Raw genomic sequence first — 21,881 nt, 5'->3', positions numbered from 1 at the left:
AACCTGCGAGACCAGAGATTTACAGAAGATTGGAAGAAGTATATGAATTATTTGAAGAGCAATTGTAACCAACAAACTACGCTAGTAGGACTGCAAGAAGTTTTATAAGGAGGAATATATAAAGTAGATAAAGAATAGAGATATTGGTTGTGAGTTTTAAATGTAACAGGAAAATAAGAAATGTATACCAAGAGATTAGATGGGAAAATTTTCAGATAGGACTGAAGGAAGTCAGAAAAAATTGAATAAGATGTAAGAATATGTTTAATCACTGTTGAAAATGGTATGTTTAAAAAAAAACTAATAATTTTTAAATAATGTATATAATAAGACAAGGAGACGGCAAAGTGGAAATGAGTTTGCCAACAGCAGTTCCGAAGGGTGGCAGGTAATGCCGTGCCCAGGCGAAGGCAATAAACTCCATGCAATGCAAAGGCAGCAAATTCCACGCAATGCAAATAAAAAAAAGCGCATTTTCCCACCCACCCCTCTCTAATTGGGGGTTGACCCAAACCTAGCAGACCTGAGAAACTTGATGGGGGCAACTCCTCTCCCCCTTCCCCCCTCCCCAAACACCCTTCCCTCTCCAAATGGGGCTGAGCCCAACATCTCTTTCAAGAAAACCGCCCAGCCCCGATGGGAAAATCCTGAATGGGGAAAAGGGGGCGGAAGCGTCGCGCGTGCATATGCATGAGCAGGGGGCGGGGCGAGGGCAGGAGGGGGCGGGGCGAGGGCAATAAATAGGAGCCCTCCCTCTCCTCCAGCCTCTTTCCCTTTGCACCAGAGGAGGAGCCGCTCAGAGCATCCTTGCAAAGAGCTCAGTTTTTGCGCCTGCATCTCTCTCTCTCTCACTCCTGCTTCCTTCTCCCTGGGCATCCTTGTTTTGGGGGGAGACCTCTGAAGACCCAGCCCCCTATTTGCTCCCTTCCCCTTGCCAGGATCTGACCCCCCCCCCCACTTTGAAGCCACCATGGCCGTCGAGAAGGAGAAGAAGACCTGCGGGCAAGTGATGACGGAGTGGAAGGAATTTATCTGGAACCCGCGCACGCATCAGTTTATGGGGCGCACCGGGAGCAGCTGGGGTGAGCCTGTCTTGTCTGGGGTTTTTTTGGGGGGGCGCACGCAGGCAGGGACTGTGGGGGGGCCAGATCCTGCATCTTGAGGCTGCCCGCCTCCTCCTCCTTCCCCAGGGCAGGATTTAATGACAAGATAGTTCAAGGACTGCTAGCCAAGGGAGATTATTTAAAGGGGGAGATTAGTGGAGATGGGGGGGGGGGGAGACAGAGAACAGGGCCACGAAAGGGATTATTTTAGGGAGGGGGGACCTGTGAGAGCCAAAAGCAAAGCTTTGGCTGAAAATCGGGGTCCCCCTCCTTGGGAAGAAGATTCTGAATATTCTCATTTCTTCCTCTTATTTTATTTCTTTCATCGCCCAGTGAGATTTTCTAACCTTGGTTTTTGAAAGGGGGGGTGCTTTGGGGAGGGTTATGTAAGGGGGAGTTTTGTGATGGGGGGCGGTCTTTCTGGAGGAGGGGAATGGGAAATTTCTCTAACAGATCTCAGAGTGCTTTGGGGGGGGTCTAGAAAAAAAAGGAGGGGGTTGTGATGGGTGATGCGATCCTGGAAGGGGGGGGGCATGCAGATATGGCGGACTGCTGGGGTGCCCCCCCCAAAGGGAAACTGCAGACCTTGAGGAAGATAGGAAATGCAAGGGGGAAATTGGGTTTCGTGTGGATTTTGTTTGGGGAGGGTGGTTAATATGGAAAGGGCCATTATGGGAAATTCCAGTAGGGGGTTATTAGGCGTCTATGTTAAAAAAATAAAGTACAAATCTATATATGTTATCGATTAGTGTTTAGGGTGGAAGAAAAGCAGGGAAACTGGAATTCAAACCGGGCCCCACTTCTAAAATAATTCTCAATTTTTGAATTTGAAGGAGGGTGGGGGGGAGAGATGATTTAAGTCCTTGAATAGCAGCCAAGGCTGTACCCCAAAAAGGAAAGGGGGAAAAAACCACATTGGGTTATTTACACCCTGGGCAAAGCAACCCCCCCCCCAAAAAAAAACACCCATCGCCACCCAGGCCATGAAGTGAAATTTGAAGATGGATAAAACTGGATTTCCCCTGGGAGCCTGTTCTGCATTTGTGGGGTAGAATGGAAAGGGGAGAGGATCTCGCCGTTGCAATGTTCTAGAAGGCAGGTTGATAAACAGGGGAGGGGGGGTGTATCTGGTTATTTGGTCAAAGATTGACCTCAAAACCCCCCCCCCTCAAAACACACACACACACACAAACATAACCTACAAAATGGAGAGATACGAGACTATTAGACATGCACGGGTCATAAATGCAGGTGCAGAAGAGAATTAATTTTGGAGATCTTGCTGCAGTCTTTGCGAATTGGGAGGGGGGAAAGCACCCCTTGGAGAAAGCAGATTGGGGGGGGGATGTGTGTGTGTATATTTGACAGAGCTAAAAGACCCCAGTTTGAAAGGAGAACAGATCAGAGCGTGGAGGCTGCCCAGGAAACAAAATCATTATATGCTTTGAAGAAAAAATTTTGGGGGAGCATTTGCTGTGTTTGGGGTGGGGGGGGAAGAAGTGGGGTGCCCAGGGAGTCACTGCATCCCTGAAGATTGGGGCGGCGGCGATCTTTTGCTGAGGATGAGAGGCGATATTAAATGTGTGGGGGAAATGTGGCAGTAATGACAGAGTGGCATAGGCCTGAAAAATATATATATATTTGTGGGGGGGCCTTATGGTCCCAGAGATCAGGTCCTGTATAGGGTCTGTGTCCCCCCAAAAAGGGCAGAGATTGTATGGGGCTTTCTGTTTCCTGATGCTCTTGTTTTTTTGGGGGGTTGACGGTGGGCTCTCTCCTCCCCCACCCCCCAATTTTTAATATCGATTGATGCAGGGAAGAAGGGTGTTGTAGTCAACAGCAGAGGCCAGAGCAGCAGGAAAAGTAGGTCATTATTTTCCTTCTGTGGAGTTGGCTTGCGAGGCCCCCTCTCTCCCCCCCCCCCACCGCCTGCCCAGTCTGTCAACAAGCTTGCCCCCCCCCCAGTCTCCTGGCACCAGAGAGGAGGGGGCTTCGCCACAGCCTCTGTCGCTTTGTCCTGCTTCGAAAAATAACCAGGCTTGCAAAACGTTGATTAAAATGCCCCCACCTTGGCAAAATGCTGGTTTGCTGGCAAACCTTTCCTTGCTTCCCATCCTCTCTGTGTTGCGCCCCCCCCCCTCCATAAAAACTAGATGCGTACCTAGATCTGCTTTGAGGAATGAACCCTCCCTTCCAATGGTGATCCCCTTGATCTGCGAGACAGTTGATTTATAGATCTCTCTATCTCCCTGCCCCCCCCCCCGCAAGCTGACATTATGAGATTCCTTCTTCAAACCACCCTTGTAAATGTGGCCTGGCCTTTCTAGATCTCCCAGTGCAGATTCTTGAATTCTCCCCTTTCCAGACTTTCTACCCCCCCCCAAAGTCTGTATACCTCTTGATTCCCTCCCCCCAATTTTACCCACCTTGCTGGCATCGCCTTTTTGGGGGGTGGGGTGGGGATTGCAACAATATGTAGATGGCTGGGAAACTAGCTGGTGGTTCAAACTGGGAATGGGGAACCTGAATAATTTCTGGAGGATGAGAGGGAAGAAAATTTGGTGTTGTGGGGGGGTTGGAGAAGGACTTGCCTCCCCCCTTCGACAGAAGGTCCAACCTTTGGGTCTGTCGCATTGCAACTCCTGAGGAACCTGGCAAGCTCCCCTTCTCCCTTGGAAACCTTGTTTGCCTGTGGGAAAATTCCTTTCCCCAAAGCTTGCAACCTCTCTGTCAGGCTCTGGCCCCCTCCTTGCAGTCCCCCCCTCCCCACAAATCTGCCCCCCTCCCTCCCTCCCTGCTTTTGTCAAATCCCACAAGTCTCCCACTCTCCTAAACTCAAATCTCTTGCGGTTTTCCTTGCCAGAAAACTGCAGCATCTGGTTCAACAGCAGCCTTTTTCCTGCTCTGTTTTATTTTTTTTTTTGGGGGGGTCGTCTCCTTTGATTGTGAACCAAAGCTGCGTTGATAATCTGGTTCCCCCTTTCCCCCCCTCCACCCCCATCAAACGGTGGTCTTTCCCTTTGATTGCAATTTACGACTCTCTGCTTTTGTGCGCTCTAGAGACCCGAAGCAGTTTTGGGGGAACAAGGCCCCCCCCCCACGATCCTGGCTTGTATTTCACTGCAGAAAGCTGATGGCACCTCACCCCCACTGCAGTAGCTGATCCTGATCCGGCGTGCGGGGGAAGCAAGGAAACCAGGCCAAGATCTGACAGCACTTTTTTGTGGAGGGGGGGGGGGTTCCATCTTGGCTCGGCTCGGGGTTCAGTTGCCTTTGGCGCTGCGGAGCGAAGGCGTTGGCAAGCGGTGTGGAGAAGAGAGAGTTGGCGCAGCCTTTCGCCCTGTCTAATACAGTTGGCGGAGGAGACATCGCTGCCTCGATTTCTCCATGGGGCAAAAGGCGGTCTTAAGGGGGGGGGCCCCGCACCATTCCAAAGTACTTCTTTGAAAAAAAGCATTTTAGCAGGTGGTGAAAGGATGCCAGCTTCACTTGCGGGGTTTATTTTAGGGGGGAGAAGCAGTTATCTCCGTAATAAGGTGAGGGTTCAGGAAGCTCATCGGTCACAGATATGCCCCCCCATGCCATGCCATGTCTGGGGGGGGGAATGGTACCCACTGGTGCCAGGAAGTGGAGGAAACAGTAGCCAGGAAGATGGGTTTTGGTGCAGAATGCAGGCAGTCAATATTGGGGACCCCGAAAATTGGGGTTCTCTCTAGGCAAGAGAACAGGGATGGGTGAGCCTGAAAGAGTTATGGGGTCTTCTCTAGGGTGGAAATGAGGCCTGATATTTCAGCATTGGGTGAGGGAGGGAAAGACCCACACAACAAGCAATGGGTACTCAGGGTTTTAATCTGAGATGTCTAGTTGTGGGAGTTTTTTGGGGTGAAAGGGACTGGGGGGGGGGAGAACGGTAGGAGGCGTGATCTGAGGGGCCAGACGTTTCTGGAACGAGAAGAAGGGCAGTGGAGGCTGGATTTGGCAGGATTTGGCCAAGCATGGGGAGACAGGACAAGGCAGGTGCTTAAATATAGCAAAGAGAGAGAGAACGTGAAGGAAGGGGGTAAAAGGGGGCAGCTTTTACATTGGGGGGCTGCCTGGAAAAAAACCCTGGATAATTTAAAGGGGCTGTTTAGAGGGCGGGGGAAGAGACTGTGGATTCTTCGAGGGAGTAAGAAACCCATCATTTTTTAAATTTTGTAATCTCATTTCTGCTCGTGGGAATATAATTTTTTTTTTTGAGGGGGTGGGAGTTTTTTGGGCGGCAGGCAAAGCCAAACGCCAAAAGGAGGAGCAGACACATTTCTCACAAAAACTGCCAGGAATGGGGCTTCCATGTTCTGCCTTATATCCTGGGTTCTACAAAGGTTATAAATGCATTTTAAAAATAAATAAATAAAAGGCTGGGGATCTGGGGGTTGTGTGTGTGTTTTGGGGGGACGGGGGGACTGCCCCCTTGCTCCCCCTCTGTGGATGGCCATATTTCTTTTGCTATAAATGCCTGTGTGTTTTGGAGAGAGAAAGAACTCCAGACACAGCAAACAGGATTATCTCCTGTCTGTCAGCTCAGCTTTGGCCTTGCAAGGCCCAGAGGTTCTGGGGTTAATGTCTTGCAAGCCGCAGGTTTCCCAGCTTTGCTGTCTCTCTGTGTGTGTCATTGGAGAGGGTGCTTCAGAAAAGCACTTTATTACTTATTTATTGCACTGGCATCCCAACTCTCCTTTTTTCCCCCTTCCTCCGGAGAGCTCATCGATTTCCCCCTATCCTCATTCAATTCCACAACAGCCCTGCCAGGTAAGCTGGGCCCAGAACGACAGTGACTGGCCCAAGGTGGCTGATCGGGGAGGGGATTTGAACCCTGCTCTTGCGTAGTCCGACCCTCTAACCACTACACCGCACTACTTGGTGCCTATGGAGGTGATGGGATATCCAATTCCAGGCTTGGCTCTTGAGTAACTTTTAAGCATTGGCTAACACCCTGGATGTGAGCTTTGCTCTGTCTTGTCTCTCTGTGTTGAAAAAAACGCCGCAGGATTTGTGCGCGGGTGACCCCTAGACCCCGCTGCCAGGAGTTGCTTATTTTAACACTCAGCTGGGGGGCAGGTTGTGCTGTGGGTTCCTGGGGGGCAGCTGGATAAGAATTTGCCCTGAGATTTGTTGAGTTTGTTTCTTTGAATTGCCTGGCGAATTTCAAACATACAGGGATGTATTTTAAACAAAGCATTGGGCAGCTCTGATATTATCCTAACTGTCTCCATATTTTCGTACACAAGTTTGAGGCTCCTGCACACAAACACACAATGTTTCTGTCCCTCCTAGCCTCTGTTTACTTTCTGACTTGTGCCGTATTGTGTCTCTTGATGGTTCCTTCTGATAGCCTACTTATTCCAGCTGCGTGGCCTACATTGAATGAAGGTGTTGCAACCTGGATCTGGGATTCCTGTGGGTTAGATTCTCTCGCCGGGTGGAGTGTCTAGCTAGTCACTTCCTCTTGGCCTCAGTTCCCCAATCTGCGAAATGGCAACAGCGACCCACTTCAGTAAATTACACAGTAAACGGAGCGCTGCGCTGACCTGAGCTTGGAGTCATCTTTGGGATCAATGCAACTGCTTATTTCCACAAAGGGGCCTGTGCTGGGCTTGCAACGTCTTAGGAGACCTAGGTGTAAACTTGGAGTAAATCCCGTGCGAGTCTAGAGAACAGCTTGGATCCCACCTGGCTTTATATGTCAGGTCGAAAGCTTCACTTTGCAAGCCCACAGCCTGGACTCTGGGCTTTTTTCCTTTGCTGACTGTTTTGGGAGACTCTCCTTGTCTTAAATAATGAGATAAGGAACAGTTGTAAGTTAATAATAATAAAAAAAACCCTGATAATTGGCTCCAGGGGGATTTAAAAAAACAACTTTAATGTTCCACCATGTTGTCAGCAGTATTTTTGCCTTCTGAGTCTTTGCAGCTAAGATTTATGCTACAAATTAGCAGAGTGGCTGTAAAGTTGGCCACCTTTTGCACTTTTCAGGGGCTTCCAACTGATTATGAATATTTCCCCTCTTCCACCATGCATTTGCCTAATCTCCTTTTGAAGCCCCCCCTCCCAAGTTGTTGGCCATCTTGTGGCAGGGAGTTCCATAGTTCAGCTATGCACTGTGAGATTAAAGGCCCTGCCCACTGCGAACTCCTTGTGCCTCCTCGAATTTGAGTGGTTCTCCCCCCGCAACTCCTGCCACCCCACACTTTCTCCTCCCTAAAGTGGAAGAATCCCGAAGATTTGAAAAACCGAATAGCTGGGAATCTGTGGATTTAGGGAGGTGAAAGTGCAGGGAAGCAGGAGGGAGGAGAACGAGGGTGAATTAAAGGAAACACAGATGGGCTCATAATCCACATTAAGCAGAAAGGTACCACTGACGGAGAGCAACTGGGGCCGTACTACAGGCTTCCTCAACCTCAGCCCTCCAGATGTTTTGAGACTACAATGCCCATCATCCCTGACCACTGGTCCTGCTAGCTAGGGATCATGGGAGTTGTAGGCCAGAAACATCTGGTGGGCTGAGTTTGAGGAAGGTAGGTTTGCCTAGCAGTAGAGGAGAGGAAGGGGATGATATTAGGGGCAGGTCTGCTTTGGCCGGCGCTGGGACTTTTCAACGAAAAATATACAGTATTTACTCGAATCTGGGATTTAGAGGTTGGGGCCTGGGAAGCGTTCAAAACACGCCTGGCGCATTTTGCCATTGGCCACTTGCGACCAAATTAAAATCTTCATTTTTGGAGTTTCAGGCAGGGAGGGTATCTCCTAGCCGGATCGGGAGATTATCGTAGAATTGGGATCCCTGAGGGTCATCTAGCCAAATCCCCTTCCATGCAGAAGTCTTTCGTCCAACGTGGGGCTCGAATCCACAACCCTGAGATTAAGAATCTCTTGCTTATCCTGGGACCTTTTGCAGACGCTGTACCTCTGGCCCTTTAGCATGCAACACGCTAAAGGAGTGTTAAAACATGCTAAAGGAGTATCAAAGATTTGGGGGGGTTGGGGTTCAGTCCAGGCCCCCCCTTTTAATTCCCTGGCCCCAAAGCCTGGCTGCCATGTATATCCCAGCTGCCCTCCTGCTGAACCTCGTGGGATATCTAGCGACTGTGCTGTGGGGGGGGGGTCATCTCGGGTTTCCTTCGCTTCGTCAATCATCTAATTAAATTGGCACGACGCCCTAGCGAGGCAGGCAGGTGCTGCAGAGGAAAAGTTCGGGATGGGCGAAAGACGTTACGGTTTCGTAGGCGTTTCAAAGGCAGGGCAGACATAAGGCGGTAGCAATTTGCAGGCTCTTTTCCTGGAGCGGCCTTTGTCGAACCGGCGCTCCTTTTGGGCTGTGAGACAGGTGTGCTGGCTGCGGCGGATGGGAGTTGTAGTCCGAAACCGCCCTGTTTAGCTGGGGGCTGGTGGGAGTCGTAGTTGGGGATAGAAATTAGCTAGGCGCATTTTGCGACTGCTGCGGGTCCAATTGCGACCGCCGGCTGACCGGTTGGCGACTGCAAAATGTCTTTTAGAGGAGGATTTGAAATATTTCACTTGAAGTTGATTTTTCTATTTTATTTTATTAAATGTTACAAAAAAAATGAATAGAAAAAAAGAAAGAAACAATACATAACCATACATAAAAACATTTTATCTACACGGTTTTCCAGAATGCAAACTAGGAAAGAAAGACAAAAGATAAAAGAAAGAAACAAGAAAAAAAAACCCAGTCAACTTCATAGGAAGTTGTTTTAATCTGGATTGTGTTATGTGACATTTTTGTGTGTTTTTGTGTGACATTTTTGTGAGATTTGTTCTTTAAAATATAAAGCAGTATAGAAATGAAATATAATAATAAAATAATAATAAATAAAAATATTCATTGAGATAACTCGCTGTGACAACCGAAACCTAGCTTTAAGGTTTGCGATTAGCTTATATACCTGAGTTTCTAACACTGGTCATAGTCCAAAATGGCAATTTTGGGTGGAGGCTGGTGAGTCCCAAAGCCCTGGAGGGCGCAAGGTTGGCAAAGGCTGTTCTACAATATTCATTTGCAGGCCTGTCTATGAACAGCATCCCCTCTGGCAGGGGGGAGCATGAGGTGGGGGCTAATAAGAAAACAGAATGGGGGTCAATTCCAATGGCTACAGTTTTTGGACCTCACTGCCTGACTCTTTCCTCAATTTAATCTATTTTTCCCCCTGCCCCTTCCAGCTCTGATCCTACTGTTCTATTTCGTCTTCTACGGCTTCCTCACGGCCCTCTTCACCCTCACGATGTGGGTTATGCTGCAGACAGTGGACCAGTTCAACCCCAAATACCAGGACCGCCTCTCCATCCCAGGTGAGGCCTTGGATTCCAACCTTGCGTGCAGATCACGCGCAAAGTCCCCGCAGGCGGAAAGCAGGCGCAACAAGGAGGGGGGGGTCCAGCCTGGCATTCTCCCTGAGGTGTTAGCTTTCTGCTTGAAGGGTAGTTTTCCATAGCTGTCAACTTACAGATTTGAAAATAAGGGACCAGCAGCCTCGAAAATAAGGGATCAGCAGCCAAAATAAGGGATCAACAATTACTTTGATAAAATACATATTTTGTTGCGTGCAAATGGCTTTAGATACCTATTAGGTCCCTTAATTACCATATAGCATATATTCAACACAAAAAAACAGCAGCAATTTGTTGTTGACAAAGGACAGCTGGACATAGAAAGGGCCCCATTACCTTCAGTAGCTTATTTAAGGGACATCATCAATAAGGGACAGCAGCAGGACGTGGCGCTGGGATAAGGGACTGTCCCGCCAAATAAGGGACGCTTGACAGCTATGTGGTTTTCACATAAGTGGTGCTGTGTGGAGAGGGGCATGTTTAAATGGTTTTGCATGAGGCACTGGTGTCTAAAGAAGTGCCTTCGAAGAATCGTAGCGTTGGAAGGGACCCCTGCGGTCATCTAGTCCAACCCCCTGCGACGCAGAAATCTCACCTTAAGCACCCTTGGCAGATGGCCAGCCAGCTTGCACTAGGAACTGCCCTGATGTGCAGAATCTGGCTAGGGTCGTTCATTGAACTCTGTACATGCTCAGAGACGTGGGTGTTCTCAGGGGAAATGTCCCCCTGCCGCCCCACGGTAGCACCAAAATAGAAAAGAAGGCTAAGACTTCGGAATTAAAAGCTGGTTTTGAAAGTCGCTCCCTCTTGCATGGAGCCCTGGGAGGGGAGGTTGAAGCTGTTAAATGGGCTATTCTTGGCACTCTCACAAACTACAACCCCCAGGATCCTTTGGGGCAAGCCCTGGCCGTGTACAGGAATGCGTAAACCCAGTGTGGATATGCCCAGTTGCTTGCTAAACTGGCTCAAATTAGGAGTTCCCCACTGGTCTTTGTCACAGATGAGGGGCTTGCTGGGGCCATCTAATAATAATAATAATAATAATAATAATAATAATAATAATAATAATAATATTTTTTTATTTATACCCCACCCTTCCCAGTTCAGAAAACCGGGCTCAGGGCGGCTAACAACAAATTTAAAACACTTAATTGATGCAACAGAAACAGCATAAAATACAGTATAAAACATGAATAACAATAAATTCAGAATTCAAAAATCAATTTAGGGGAGAAATCCATCCAATAAACATTAGATGATCACCAGGGCTAGCTGGCTAAGTTAGTCCTATTTGGCCAGCGAGGAGACCAGGGGAGATTTAGCTGTGGGATCCCAGAGCGGGTAATCTTCATAAAAGGGGAGGGGGAGGAAAGGAAGGGGAATAAAAGATCAGGCTAATTCAATTTGAAAGCCAGGTGGAGTAGCTCTGTCTCACAGGCCCGGCGGAAGGAGGTTAAATCCTGCAGGGCCCTGGTCTCATGGGACAGAGCATTCCACCAGGTCGGAGCCATCACTGAGAAGGCCCTGGCCCTGGTGGAGGATAATTTGACTTCCTTAGGGCTCGGGACCTCTAAACTGATTATTCATGGACCTTAAGGTCCTCTGCGGGGCAGACCAGGCAGGTTTCTGGTCCTCAAGGAGGAGTGTGGGCAGGCGGAGCTCTGAAACGCAACCGTTTCTCTTTTTCTGCCTCCCTGCCTCGCAGGTGTGATGATTCGCCCCAAGACGGACGCACTGGACATCACTTACAACATGAGCCAGACTGAATCCTGGGAGGAATATGTGAGAATGCTAAATAAGTTTTTGGAGGGTAAGTAAAATGGGGGAAGGAGGAACACCTTTCTTCCCCCCTCCCCAGCCTTTCTGCCTAATGATGCTAATTAACCACTTAATTAGGGAAGGAACGGCTGCACGCCCCCTTTTCCCAAGCTTCTGCAATGTTCCCTTTCTCGTCGCCGGATGTTGTTGGACTACAACTTCCATCATCCAGGGTCCTGGGAGGAATGGATGATGGGAGTTGTAGTCCAACAACACCTGGGGACCCAAGTTTCAGAGGGGCTGGGGCTGGGGCAAGCGTGCGCATCTGAGGCCCCCCTAGAGGTGGCAGGTGTGAAAAACGAGCTGGGCGTGTTAACTAAGTTAACTCCTTGCTGGGTGAAACTCCACGATGACCTTTAAGCCAGGTTGCATAGATCTATATAATCACCTGCCTTCGGTTTCCTCCAAGGGGCTTTCCACTCTTATAAAATCAGACGTAATTTAAAATATACCGGAATTCTTTGCGGATTGTTAATTGGAGACGGGGGTGTCTGCCTGACGCTATGTGGGGAAGAGGCGGCAGAGCAGAGAGTGGATTTGCAAAGATCTGAGCAGTGCAGGAAACTAGACTCCAATACGGTGTCCATCTAGGCCAGTGCTGTCTACACTGACTGCCAGCAGCTTTCCAGCTTTCAGACACGAAACCATAAAATAGCTGCATAGAACAAGTGCATTCGCAAGTAGTTTAAAATAGCAAAGTCCCAAGTAAAAGGCTATCTTATTATCAAGTCCAGTTCCAGATTTGCCAGGCATGTCTTGGAAAGGACGGTTCCTCTGTTTATCTAATAAAAGAATGCCAAATCTTATTAAAAGGTGTCTGGAGGATGCAGCCCTTTGTCAAAATCTCAAATTGTGTGTCATTTTCTCCATTAGATCTGTATGCCAGAGCCATGCAAGGATAATACTAGCCTCCTCTGGAGGGTCATTATCAGGATTATAGCTGCATAATTTAGACGTGTGTGTGTGCTCTCCTTTTTGAAAAGGGTCTCGCTATAAAAACGCAGTGTGCTTTTTGGAGCTGGCGCTGCAAGCATTATTTAGCCCTTTTTGATCTGTGCTTCAGTAGACACCTGGACTGTCGATTCCCACTTGTTAGTGGATGGAGAACGGCTTCAAAGACACGGTTTCTGCACCACAAATAGCCCCCAACAAACCTCATTAAGATTGAACCTGGGCTATTTGATCTGTCCCATCATGGTTTTTAAATTTCGTTTTATTCCGCGTACGGTGGTGCGCCTGCAGTCCTTCCAGATGATGTTTTGCGGCCAGCCTTTATTCGCTTTTTCCCCATTTTTTACATGGGGAGATGTGGAGGCAGCTGGCCCTATCTTGGACGTGTTTTTAAAAGAGAGTTTGGGGAAATATTAAATAAATACAATAACAACAATGGCCTACCTTTGTGCTGATAAAATGAAAATTCTGGGAACTGTAGTTTGCCCCAATAGAACTACATTTCCCAGCATCATCGGCAAACTACAGTTCCCAAGATTGGGGGGCTGTGGGCGTATGAGCTTTAAAAGAAGCTTGGGCCTGCCGCTCAACTCTTGGCCTAACCTCACAGGGTTGTTGTAAAGCATAAAACAGGGCTCCTTAGAGGAAAAGTGAGATAAAATGTAAAAATAAACAAAACAGGGGTTTTTTTTAAAGTACCTGTTGCGCCAGAATTGTCTGTTGTGGAGTCACAAAAGGGTCTTTCCCTTTGGAATATATGAAAAAGGATATTATGCAAAGCTGTGCCATAAAACCATGGCTATATAAACAGCATAATGAGAACGATTGGAAGTTTTAAGCATAAGTTTTTATTTGGCGGATATGCTTTGGTATAAATTTTTGGATTTTTCCTTTTATCTCCCCCCCCCCTTTTTCTTTTCCTTGATTTTTCTTTCTGTATTTCTCTCTTTTATATATCCCCTCGTTGTAAATGATCATCTGTATTTGAAACTAATAAAGATTTACCATGGGGGAAAAAATAATCAAAAGGGTCTTTCCCTACCCTGGAGCTCCCCGGGAACTGGGTCAAGGAGATGCTCTGTTGCCGAGCTACGTTTTCCTCCTGCTGCGTCGCCGGGGGTTGGACTAGATGACCCCCGGGGTTCCCTTTCGAACTCTTAAGGTTCCTCCTTCTCTTCTAGCTTATGACAACGCCAAGCAAGTGGCCAGCAACCGGGACTGTATCCCGGGGCAGTACAACGAGCAGGTGGACAACGGGGTGTTGAATTACCCAAAGACGGCGTGCCAGTTCAACCGCACCATGTTGGGCGATTGCTCAGGCCTCAACGACACCACTTACGGGTACCGGGACGGGCGCCCCTGTATCATTGTCAAGATGAACCGGGTAGGCTAAGAAGCCCTGACTCCTATCTTGTCAGTTGAGGGTCTGTTCAGTCTGCAGAAGGGAATAATAACAGTTTATAATAATTTATTGGGACGTGGGTGGCGCTGTGGGTTAAACCACAGAGCCTAGGACTTGCTGATCAGAAGATCGGCGGTTTGAATCCCCACGATGCACTGAGCTCCCGTTGCTCGGTCCCTGCTCCTGCCCACCTAGCAGTTCAAAAGCGCCTCAAAGTGCAAGTAGATCAATAGGTACCGCTCCGGCGGGAAGGTAAACGGCGTTTCCGTGCGCTGCTCTGGTTCGCCAGAAGCGGCTTAGTCCTGCTGGCCACATGACCCGGAAGCTGTACGCCGGCTCCCTCGGCCAATAAAGCGAGATGAGCGCCACAACCCCAGAGTCGGCCACGGCTGGACCTAATGGTCAGGGGTCCCTTTACCTTTACCTTATAATAATTTATTACCTATACCCCGCCGATCTGGTCAGGCCTCCCCAGCCACTCTGGGCAGCTCCCAGCAGAAGATTAAAAACGCAATAAAAGACTAGAGTTTTTCATTATTTCCTCCTGCTCCCCGCGGGCAGGCCTGAACCGATGGATCCAAACGGCAAGAAACTAAATATTTGGGAGACAGTGGAACGGACTCCCTCAGAAGGGGGCAGCCCAGGCAAGATTTGAGAATTGCGAGCCCTCCATCCCTACATCCGAGGATTAGAAGGATATGTCGCAGGAGCACAGAAAAACTTCCGGCTGCCTAACCTTTCCTTCTGCGGAGATGGGAGGAGTTCTGTTCCCGATTCTGTTGAATTGCAGCCTTCGCCAACCCAGTGGTTTTGAACTATAACTCCCATGAGAGTTGTAGCGCGGACCCACCGGACGGCACCAAGTCGGTGAAGGCTGGTGTTTTGAAAGCAGAAGCGTCAGCCTTTCCCAGAGCGGGGCCAATTCCACCCCGTCTTTTTGCAGATGGTGGTGTCGTTTCCCCCCCTGCCCAGCTCAGTTAATTTTTTGTGGGGCGGAGAGGGCAGAGTGAGAGCCACTTATCCTGAGTCCTGAACCCTTTTCTCCCCCCCATCTTGTCTCTCGGCAGGTCATCAAGTTCTACGCGGGAGACGGCAAGCCCATCAACGTCTCTTGCCTGTCAAAGGTAAAAGCCTCTGATCTGCCACTGCTCTGCTGGTTTTTGTCTCTCTCTCCTCCTTCTCTTCTTCCTTGATTTTTTCTTTCTTGTTCTTTTTCATTCCATTTCATTAACGCTCCACTTTCCCCTCTCCTCTTCCTCCTCCTCTTTGTCTCTTTCCAAAAAAAATATTATTATTCTGTGCATTCAGAGACCCCGGTCTAAGCACGAGGTAAGGTCTTGCCAAAGCATTAGAAGATGAATCTAGAACCATGTAGGGAGATGCCCTTTAGTGGATCCTAGAACCCCGACAGCTTTTGCTCCCTGCTCTTCCTGCACGCTTCGGGATATAGGGGTAGAGAACCCATATACAGGGCTGATCGCCTCTGGCCCCCAAAAGTAGCCTTGCCCTTTGGAAGAACCCAGCAGTCCGCATTCCCGGCTAGATTCCCACGTGCCTCCTCTTGCCCAAAACACTTTTGTGCTTGGAAGAAGTCGCTCCAAACCTTCCTGTCCCGCAATACCTTGTTGGAAGTTTCAGGCTGGGTCAAAGGAAGAACTTATTTATGCAGAGCAGAGTTAACCAGTGGAACTCCCTGCCACTGGAGGTGCAGGGATGGCTGCCAAATTGGATGGCTTTCAAAGAGGATCAGGCAGATTCCAGGAGGAGGAGAGGGCTATGGATGGCTCCCAGCCAAGGTGGCGATGTTCTCCCATCACAATCGGAGGCAGGGTTGCTTCTGAATACCAGTTGCTGGAAAATGTGGAGGGGAGGATCTTGCGTTCGAATCCTGCTTCCAGGCATCCCCTAATGGGCATCTAGGTGGCCACTGTGAGAACAGGATAATGGACTAGATGGGCCACAGGCCTGTTCCTGCAATTTTGTCTTCTATCCCCCAACTCGAACCTCTTCGTTGCAATGTGAATATCCCACAAAAGTATTAATATCAAAAGGGGAGACATTCTCCCCTGGCAGTAGCTATGAATATTGTAGAATTCTGTTGGGGGTGCCGCCTTTTTATATTTAGCAGGGGTAAATCCATATTGGCTGGGATATTTTTTGGAAATTTCTCCAAGGACACTTCACAGCCTCCTGTGAAAGAATAATACTAAAAAAAAAAAATTGTAATCATAATAATTTCTTGTACCCTGCCCATGCGACTGGGCTCCCTCAGCCGCTCTAGTTTGTTAGGGCTGGGGGGTTATTTAAAAATGTTGATTTGTTAGCCTCTAAATTCATTGAGCATTGCTATATAGGGGTCACAAAATCACATGTAAACATTTCTCCAGGTCGGTTCCATCATTTGGTATCCCGATAGACATCTGGATAGCTAGCCTACCAAGGGATGGCTCAAAAAAACCACCCAAGCGATATTTAACAGCTTTGACGATGCATTTAAATACTGCTTGTCATGAAGTTAAGAACATGGAGAACTGCCTTGTTAAGTTCTTGAGCATGAGTCCATCTGGTTCAGTGCTGGCAGTGGCCTCCCTGAGATTTCAGAAAAGGGCCTTTCCCCCAGCTTTACCTTCAGATCCTGTCGGAAATCGAATTCGGGACTTTTTGTATGCAAAGTAGATGCTCTCCCACTCAGCCCCTTTACTTCCTTTACCTCTTGCCTCCTGCAGTAGTTTTTCCCTTTGTGAGTAATCGAGGCAGCGCATACCCTTCTGAAAAACCAGTTCAAACTCTTGCGCCAAGGGATGTTGAAATTTGCCGCGCCTTCATGTTAAGCAATGTCAAACGATTTCCTTGTTTTTGCAATACGAGGAAGAGGCGGAGAGGTAGTCCGGGCTCTGAGTACCTTTTTTCTAAAACACACACACCGTTTTGCTGCTTTTTCAAAAAGAGAAAAGAATTTACACCAACAATATCATTTGATTTCCCTCTTACTCCCCTCCCCGCTTCCCTAACAATACTTGAAGTTGTCCCGTCATCGTAAGGTAATATAGTGGTACCTCCGGTTGAGAACGGGATCCGTTCCGGAGGCCCGTTCACAACATGAAAAGAGCGCAACCTGAAGCGCCGTATCTACACAGGTGCGCGGCGTGATTTGGTCTCGTGCGCATGCGCGATTTAGCGCTTGTGCACATGCGCGAGCGGCGAAACCCAGAAGTAACCCTTTCCGGTACTTCCGGGTCGCCGCGGGACGTAATCTGAAAGAACGTACCATGAGGTATGACTGTACAGAGATAGTGTAAGAAAAGGATCACAGTCGTGTAAAATACAGTCTTGATAGCCCTTGGTTTTGTTTGTTCCTCTTACGTTTTTTGTAAAAATGGCTGTCTCCCTCCTCTGTTCATTTAGCCTTTCCTTTGTTCACTTTATTTTCTTCTTTGTCTCTCCACGCGTTCACTCTGTCTTCTTCTTCTACGTTTCTGTCTTCAGAAGAAAAAAAACCCTAAGGAAGATCTCATAGTAAGGACAACGCTGGATGTGGTTTGGGAAAAGTGGGGGTAGGGGGTGGCAGCCTCGGAGGCTGTGTCTTAGTGGGAGGGGAGATTTTTGATAAGTGAATGCACATAGCGGATGGCAGAAGAGTTGAATGAGGCAGCGAGCGAGGACCGGGAGTGGGGGGCAGAATGACCACTGGCGTAGCCAGCCAATAGGAAAGGGAGATATCACAGTTAGTGAAAGTGAGTTTGGAATAGTGAGCATTAGGGTGAATGGGGGTGGCATGTTGCTAGCCGCATGTCAGGGAGGGGGGGAGGGATAAAATATATTTTGACACCCGTCTTTTCTCCTCCCACAGAAAGAGGAGGATGCCCAGAAACTGGGGGAGATAGCAATGTTCCCTCCCAATGGAAACATTGACCTAATGTACTTTCCTTACTACGGCAAAAAAATCCATGTAAGTATTGCACACTCCCCAAGCCTTTTCTTTCCTCCTCTTCAACCCAAAAGTGTGTTTCTTGGGGCCATCTTTTGCTAAAGGTAAAGGACCCCTGACAGTTATTTCCAGTTGCAAACGACTCGGATTGCGGTGCTCATCTCGCTTTACTGGCCGAGGGAGCCGGCATTTGTCCGCAGATAGTTTTTCCGGGTCATGTGACCAGCACGACTAAGCCGCTTCTGATGAAACCAGAGCAGTGCACGGAAACGCTGTTTACCTTCCCGCTGAAGCGGTACCTATTTATCTACTTGCACTGGTGTGCTTTCGAACTGCTAGGTTGGCAGGAGCAGGGACCGAGCAACAGGAGCTCACCCCGTCGAGGTATTCGAACTGCCAGCCTTCCAATTGGCAAGCCCTAGGCTCTGTGGTTTAGACCACAGCGCCACCCGTGTCCCGCCATCTTTGGCTAAAGGGATGTACAAAGATTGGGTGGGAGGACAAAGGTGTGTCGCAGGCTTGGACTAAACATTTATTGTTCCAAAGTAGAAAGTGGAAAAGCATTAAATCCCAAAATAGGAGGAAGCTCTCCAAGTATTCGGCAATCATATTCAACGATCCGCTTGCAATATTATATTTCAGAGGGACTGTCGCATATCACATTATTTATTTCTATAGTCCTACATACCATTTTGACCCGATTGCTCCCGCTCACGTTGATGCGGGATGTGTGATTTCCGTTGTATATTTTGCCGTTCCTGTGGCTCATAAAACGCTTTGTAGACAGCGGTACAGAAAGGCTGTGCACAGATTAAAAATGAAATGAGAGCAAAGTTAAAGTGCTAAAGCATGGGTAGGCAAACTATCTGGCCCAATCGCCTTCTCAATCTGGCCCATGCACGGTCCGGGAATCAGCGTGTTTTTACATGAGTAAAATGTGTCCTTTTATTTGAAACGCATCCCTAGGTTATTTGTGGGGCATAGGAAGTCTTTCATATTTTTTTTTCAAAATATAGTCTGGCCCCCACAAGGTCTGAGGGACAGTGGACCGGCCCCCTGCTGAAAAAGTTTGCTGACCAGTCTCTCCAGTATTTAGCAGCTAGGCACGAAATAAAAATCGAGATGAATTCAGTTTTTAAAAAAAATCAGTTTGTGGTTTAGCAAGCTAGGATTTGGAAGCCGCTCGCGAGTCGGACCTCTTAACTTTTGCAAGGACATTTCGGGCTGCCGCTTTAATCCGAGCGCAAAAGCTGCGTTAGTGTTTTTGGAGGAAGAGCGAGAGATTTGGGGGATGCGAGAAGAGATCCGTGGGTTGGTTCCCCGGCTGATTTTTGCCCCTCGGTCTCCCCCAATTCTGCAGGTAAACTACACGCAGCCCGTCGTGGCCGTCAAATTCCTCAACCTCACGTTCAACTACGACCACCACATCGAGTGCAGGGTCAACGCCGCCAACGTCAACACGAACGACGAGCGGGACAAGTTTGCCGGCCGCGTGGCTTTCAAGATCCGGGTCAACAAAGAATGATAGTGTCCCCCCAAAAAATCCTCGGTCCGTCCTCCCCTCCGCCCCATCCCCTTGCACCCCAGCACCCTAAAAAAGAAAAGAAAGCTAACTTTTTTCTTCCATGCTCAGAAGAGGGTGGCGCATTGATGTTGAAGGAAGAGCAAGGTGGTTGTGGGGTGCAAGGGGGACACCCCACTTCTGCACATCCTTAACCGTTGCTGTTAGACAATCCCCGAACCCCAAAATTGATGGCTTTGCTTCTTCCACCTGCACCCCTTCATCTGGCCCGCATTTGCCCCCTTTACCTCCCTCGAAATATTTGGGAATGCTGCTTTGGCTCGTTCTAACGACATTTTTCCTCCCCCTTCTCGCCCCACATATGTGGGGAGCTCAGAGGCTGTGACCCCCCCCCAGCCCAGGTCCCACGAATGTCACCACCACCACCCCTTTCCCATCCCGGAGATATTTCCTAATATAATAATAAATGTATATAGATATTTTTTATATATATTAAAAATTAAGGTACTGCTGAGTCCTCCGTATTTTCATCCTTTTCCAGAGCTCTTTTCCTTCCCCCTCCTCTCACCCCTCGCCATCTTTTCTACCAGTTTCGCTCCTGCCACGAAACCCTTGTTATTAAAATGGCTACGGGGGGCTCCTTGGCCCAATGGGGGTTAGCGGTGGGCCATTTTGGTTCCTAATTTGGGGGGAATTGCTGTGGTTTGGGGCCTCCGACTGTTGACCGTTGGGAAGCCATTTTGTCTCGGCCACTCCGGAAGCTTCCGGCTGCCGTGACTGCGCGGAAGAACGTCAAAATATGCGTTAAACGTGGGGTTTTTTTGAGGGTGTGTGTTGCTGCACTCTCTCAATACACTTAAGGAAGGATTAAACCCAATTATTCCCTCAGAATCTTGGCCACCGAGCGAAATGGCTGCACTTTCTCACAGTTCTGCATGATGGACAAAATGGCCGCCGCTCTGTTTTTGGATGGCAGCCATTTTGCTGCTGGCCGGTCCTCTCAGTAAATCAGTAAACCCTTCTTCCCGGTTTTAGAAAGCGCAGAATCTGTGGCAACCGTCCAAAACGGCTTCAGGGGTTGAAGCGTCCCCGTTCCCCCCCTTTAACTACTTTTGACTTCTGTGTGGCAATAGCTTGCCATCTCTCTCTTGACTTGCAAGCAGCTCTTTTTTACAAAATGGCAGACAAAAGGCTTTTTTTTGGGCATGGCGGCTGTTCTGAGGAAACGGTCACGGCGGCTGTGAAAAACGAAGCTTGTCAGTCTTAATTGTCTCACCCCGCCATCCCTCTTTTATTCCCTCTCTCTCTCTCTCTTCTAAATAGGATCTACTCTGACCCTGTTCGTCCTTTAGTGTACAGTTGTTTTAATCTGTTATAATAGTGGCACACATTGCACTAAGATGATGATAGTAAAAGAAATTAAAAAAACGAAACAAAACCACTGGTTCTGCCATAGTTGAGGGGGAAATATTGACTGAACCCAATAATGCCTCTTTAGTCACTTTAATTAACCGATGGAGTTTTTTTTATTTTATTTTTGTTTTCTCTTAGATTCTCGCTTGCCTCATCTCTCACTTCCCGTTTAATAATTTGTCGGAAGAACAGAAGCGTTGTTTTAAAACGAAAGCGAACTTTTAATTTTTTGGCAATGGGTCTTTTTTTTTAATTAAAAAAAAAAACCTCCCTTGCTTCTTGTTTTTTCAATAGTTATTAAATTTCACCCCTTTCACCTCTTTTAAGGCTTGCATCGAAGTCGATTATTACGTGTATGAATGGAAGACATAACTTAAAAATTCTTTGGCTTTTTAACTCTTTTGTTTTTATCTTTGTTTTTATTTGCAGAATTATTTAATTGCCTGTATCAGATTTACTGTAAAGATGAGAAATAAATAAATAAATAAAAACTTTAAAAACTTTGGTTGCCTTTTGGGTCAGAGTTTTTGACCGTGCATTTAGATACGTTATACGTTAAATGGAGCTGTGGGAAGCATTCCCCCCCCCCCCCTGGAGCGAAGGGAAATTATATTTTTTTCTCAGTGGTTGCTATTATTTTGCATTTGCCCAGCTCACGAAGTGCATATATTCCTCCCTTCCTCTCTATTTAGCCTAACGACAGCCCTGCGAGGTCGGTTCGGCTGGGAGGAGGAGTGAGTTGGGTCCTCCAAGGTCATGGAATGAGTTCTATGGCCAAGTACGTTGCAGGATTTGAACTCGGGGCTCTCCAGGGTCCTAGCCTTGACACTCCAGCCACCAAACACCACCTTGCCTCACCTTCCAAGTTGCCCATCCATAGTTGGCAGCACACTCTGCAGGCCCAAAATGCATTTACCCCCCCCCCCCAATGAAGCAGAGATGCATTTTGCGCTTTTAATTAAAGCACAGCCTTTTCTTCCTAAATGTACATCTGTCCTTAGAAATTAGCATATGCGCAGCTCCTTATTTTAGCCTTTTCCCTGGCCACGAAATTAAAAGACAGCTACTTCTTGGGAGAAAAGAATCTTAAAAATGATGCATAGTTTTTCTCTCTCTTTTTTTGGTGAAAAATCAGACTGGAATCCAGAATATTACATTGTAGCAAACTGGACCAAAGCTGTAATTCTATGAAATAAGGGCATCCCTTTTGAACAGGAGGGCATTGAGGGGGGGCAAGCAAGGAAAGAGAGGGTCCTTTTTCATTGAACGCGTAGCTTTTTTAAAATCTGGCTGAGTCGAAGCCAGGAGTGGCACAATAATAGCCCCTTGGTAATTTGGGGCTGCCCTTCGAGGGAT

The 21,881-nt window shown here is 48.0% G+C and overlaps 1 protein-coding gene across 1 annotated transcript; it reads left to right on the top strand.

Annotated features, from left to right (window-relative positions):
- Window positions 1-759: 759 nt before the first annotated feature.
- ATP1B2 (ATPase Na+/K+ transporting subunit beta 2) lies at window positions 760-21,028 on the top strand. Its single transcript, XM_083472841.1, has 7 exons — window positions 760-1,082; window positions 9,324-9,452; window positions 11,197-11,301; window positions 13,442-13,644; window positions 14,730-14,786; window positions 17,513-17,611; window positions 18,951-21,028. The coding sequence occupies exons 1-7, from the start codon at window positions 971-973 to the stop codon at window positions 19,113-19,115; spliced, it is 870 nt and encodes a 289-aa protein (XP_083328967.1). The 5' UTR covers window positions 760-970; the 3' UTR covers window positions 19,116-21,028.
- The last annotated feature ends 853 nt before the right edge of the window (window positions 21,029-21,881 follow it).

This window comes from Podarcis liolepis, assembly GCF_965112155.1.
Source record: "Podarcis liolepis genome assembly, chromosome: 13".
Lineage (NCBI taxonomy): Eukaryota > Metazoa > Chordata > Lepidosauria > Squamata > Lacertidae > Podarcis > Podarcis liolepis.
This window is presented reverse-complemented; position numbering and strand designations above follow the sequence as displayed.

Excerpts from the sequence above, each read along its gene's own strand:
- ATP1B2 (XM_083472841.1), top strand. The coding sequence starts at position 971 with ATGGCCGTCGAGAAGGAGAAGAAGACCTGCGGGCAAGTGATGACGGAG. Across the intron at positions 11,302-13,441 it reads GCTAAATAAGTTTTTGGAGG|CTTATGACAACGCCAAGCAA; the intron begins GTAAGTAAAATG and ends CTTCTCTTCTAG. Across the intron at positions 17,612-18,950 it reads ACTACGGCAAAAAAATCCAT|GTAAACTACACGCAGCCCGT; the intron begins GTAAGTATTGCA and ends CCAATTCTGCAG.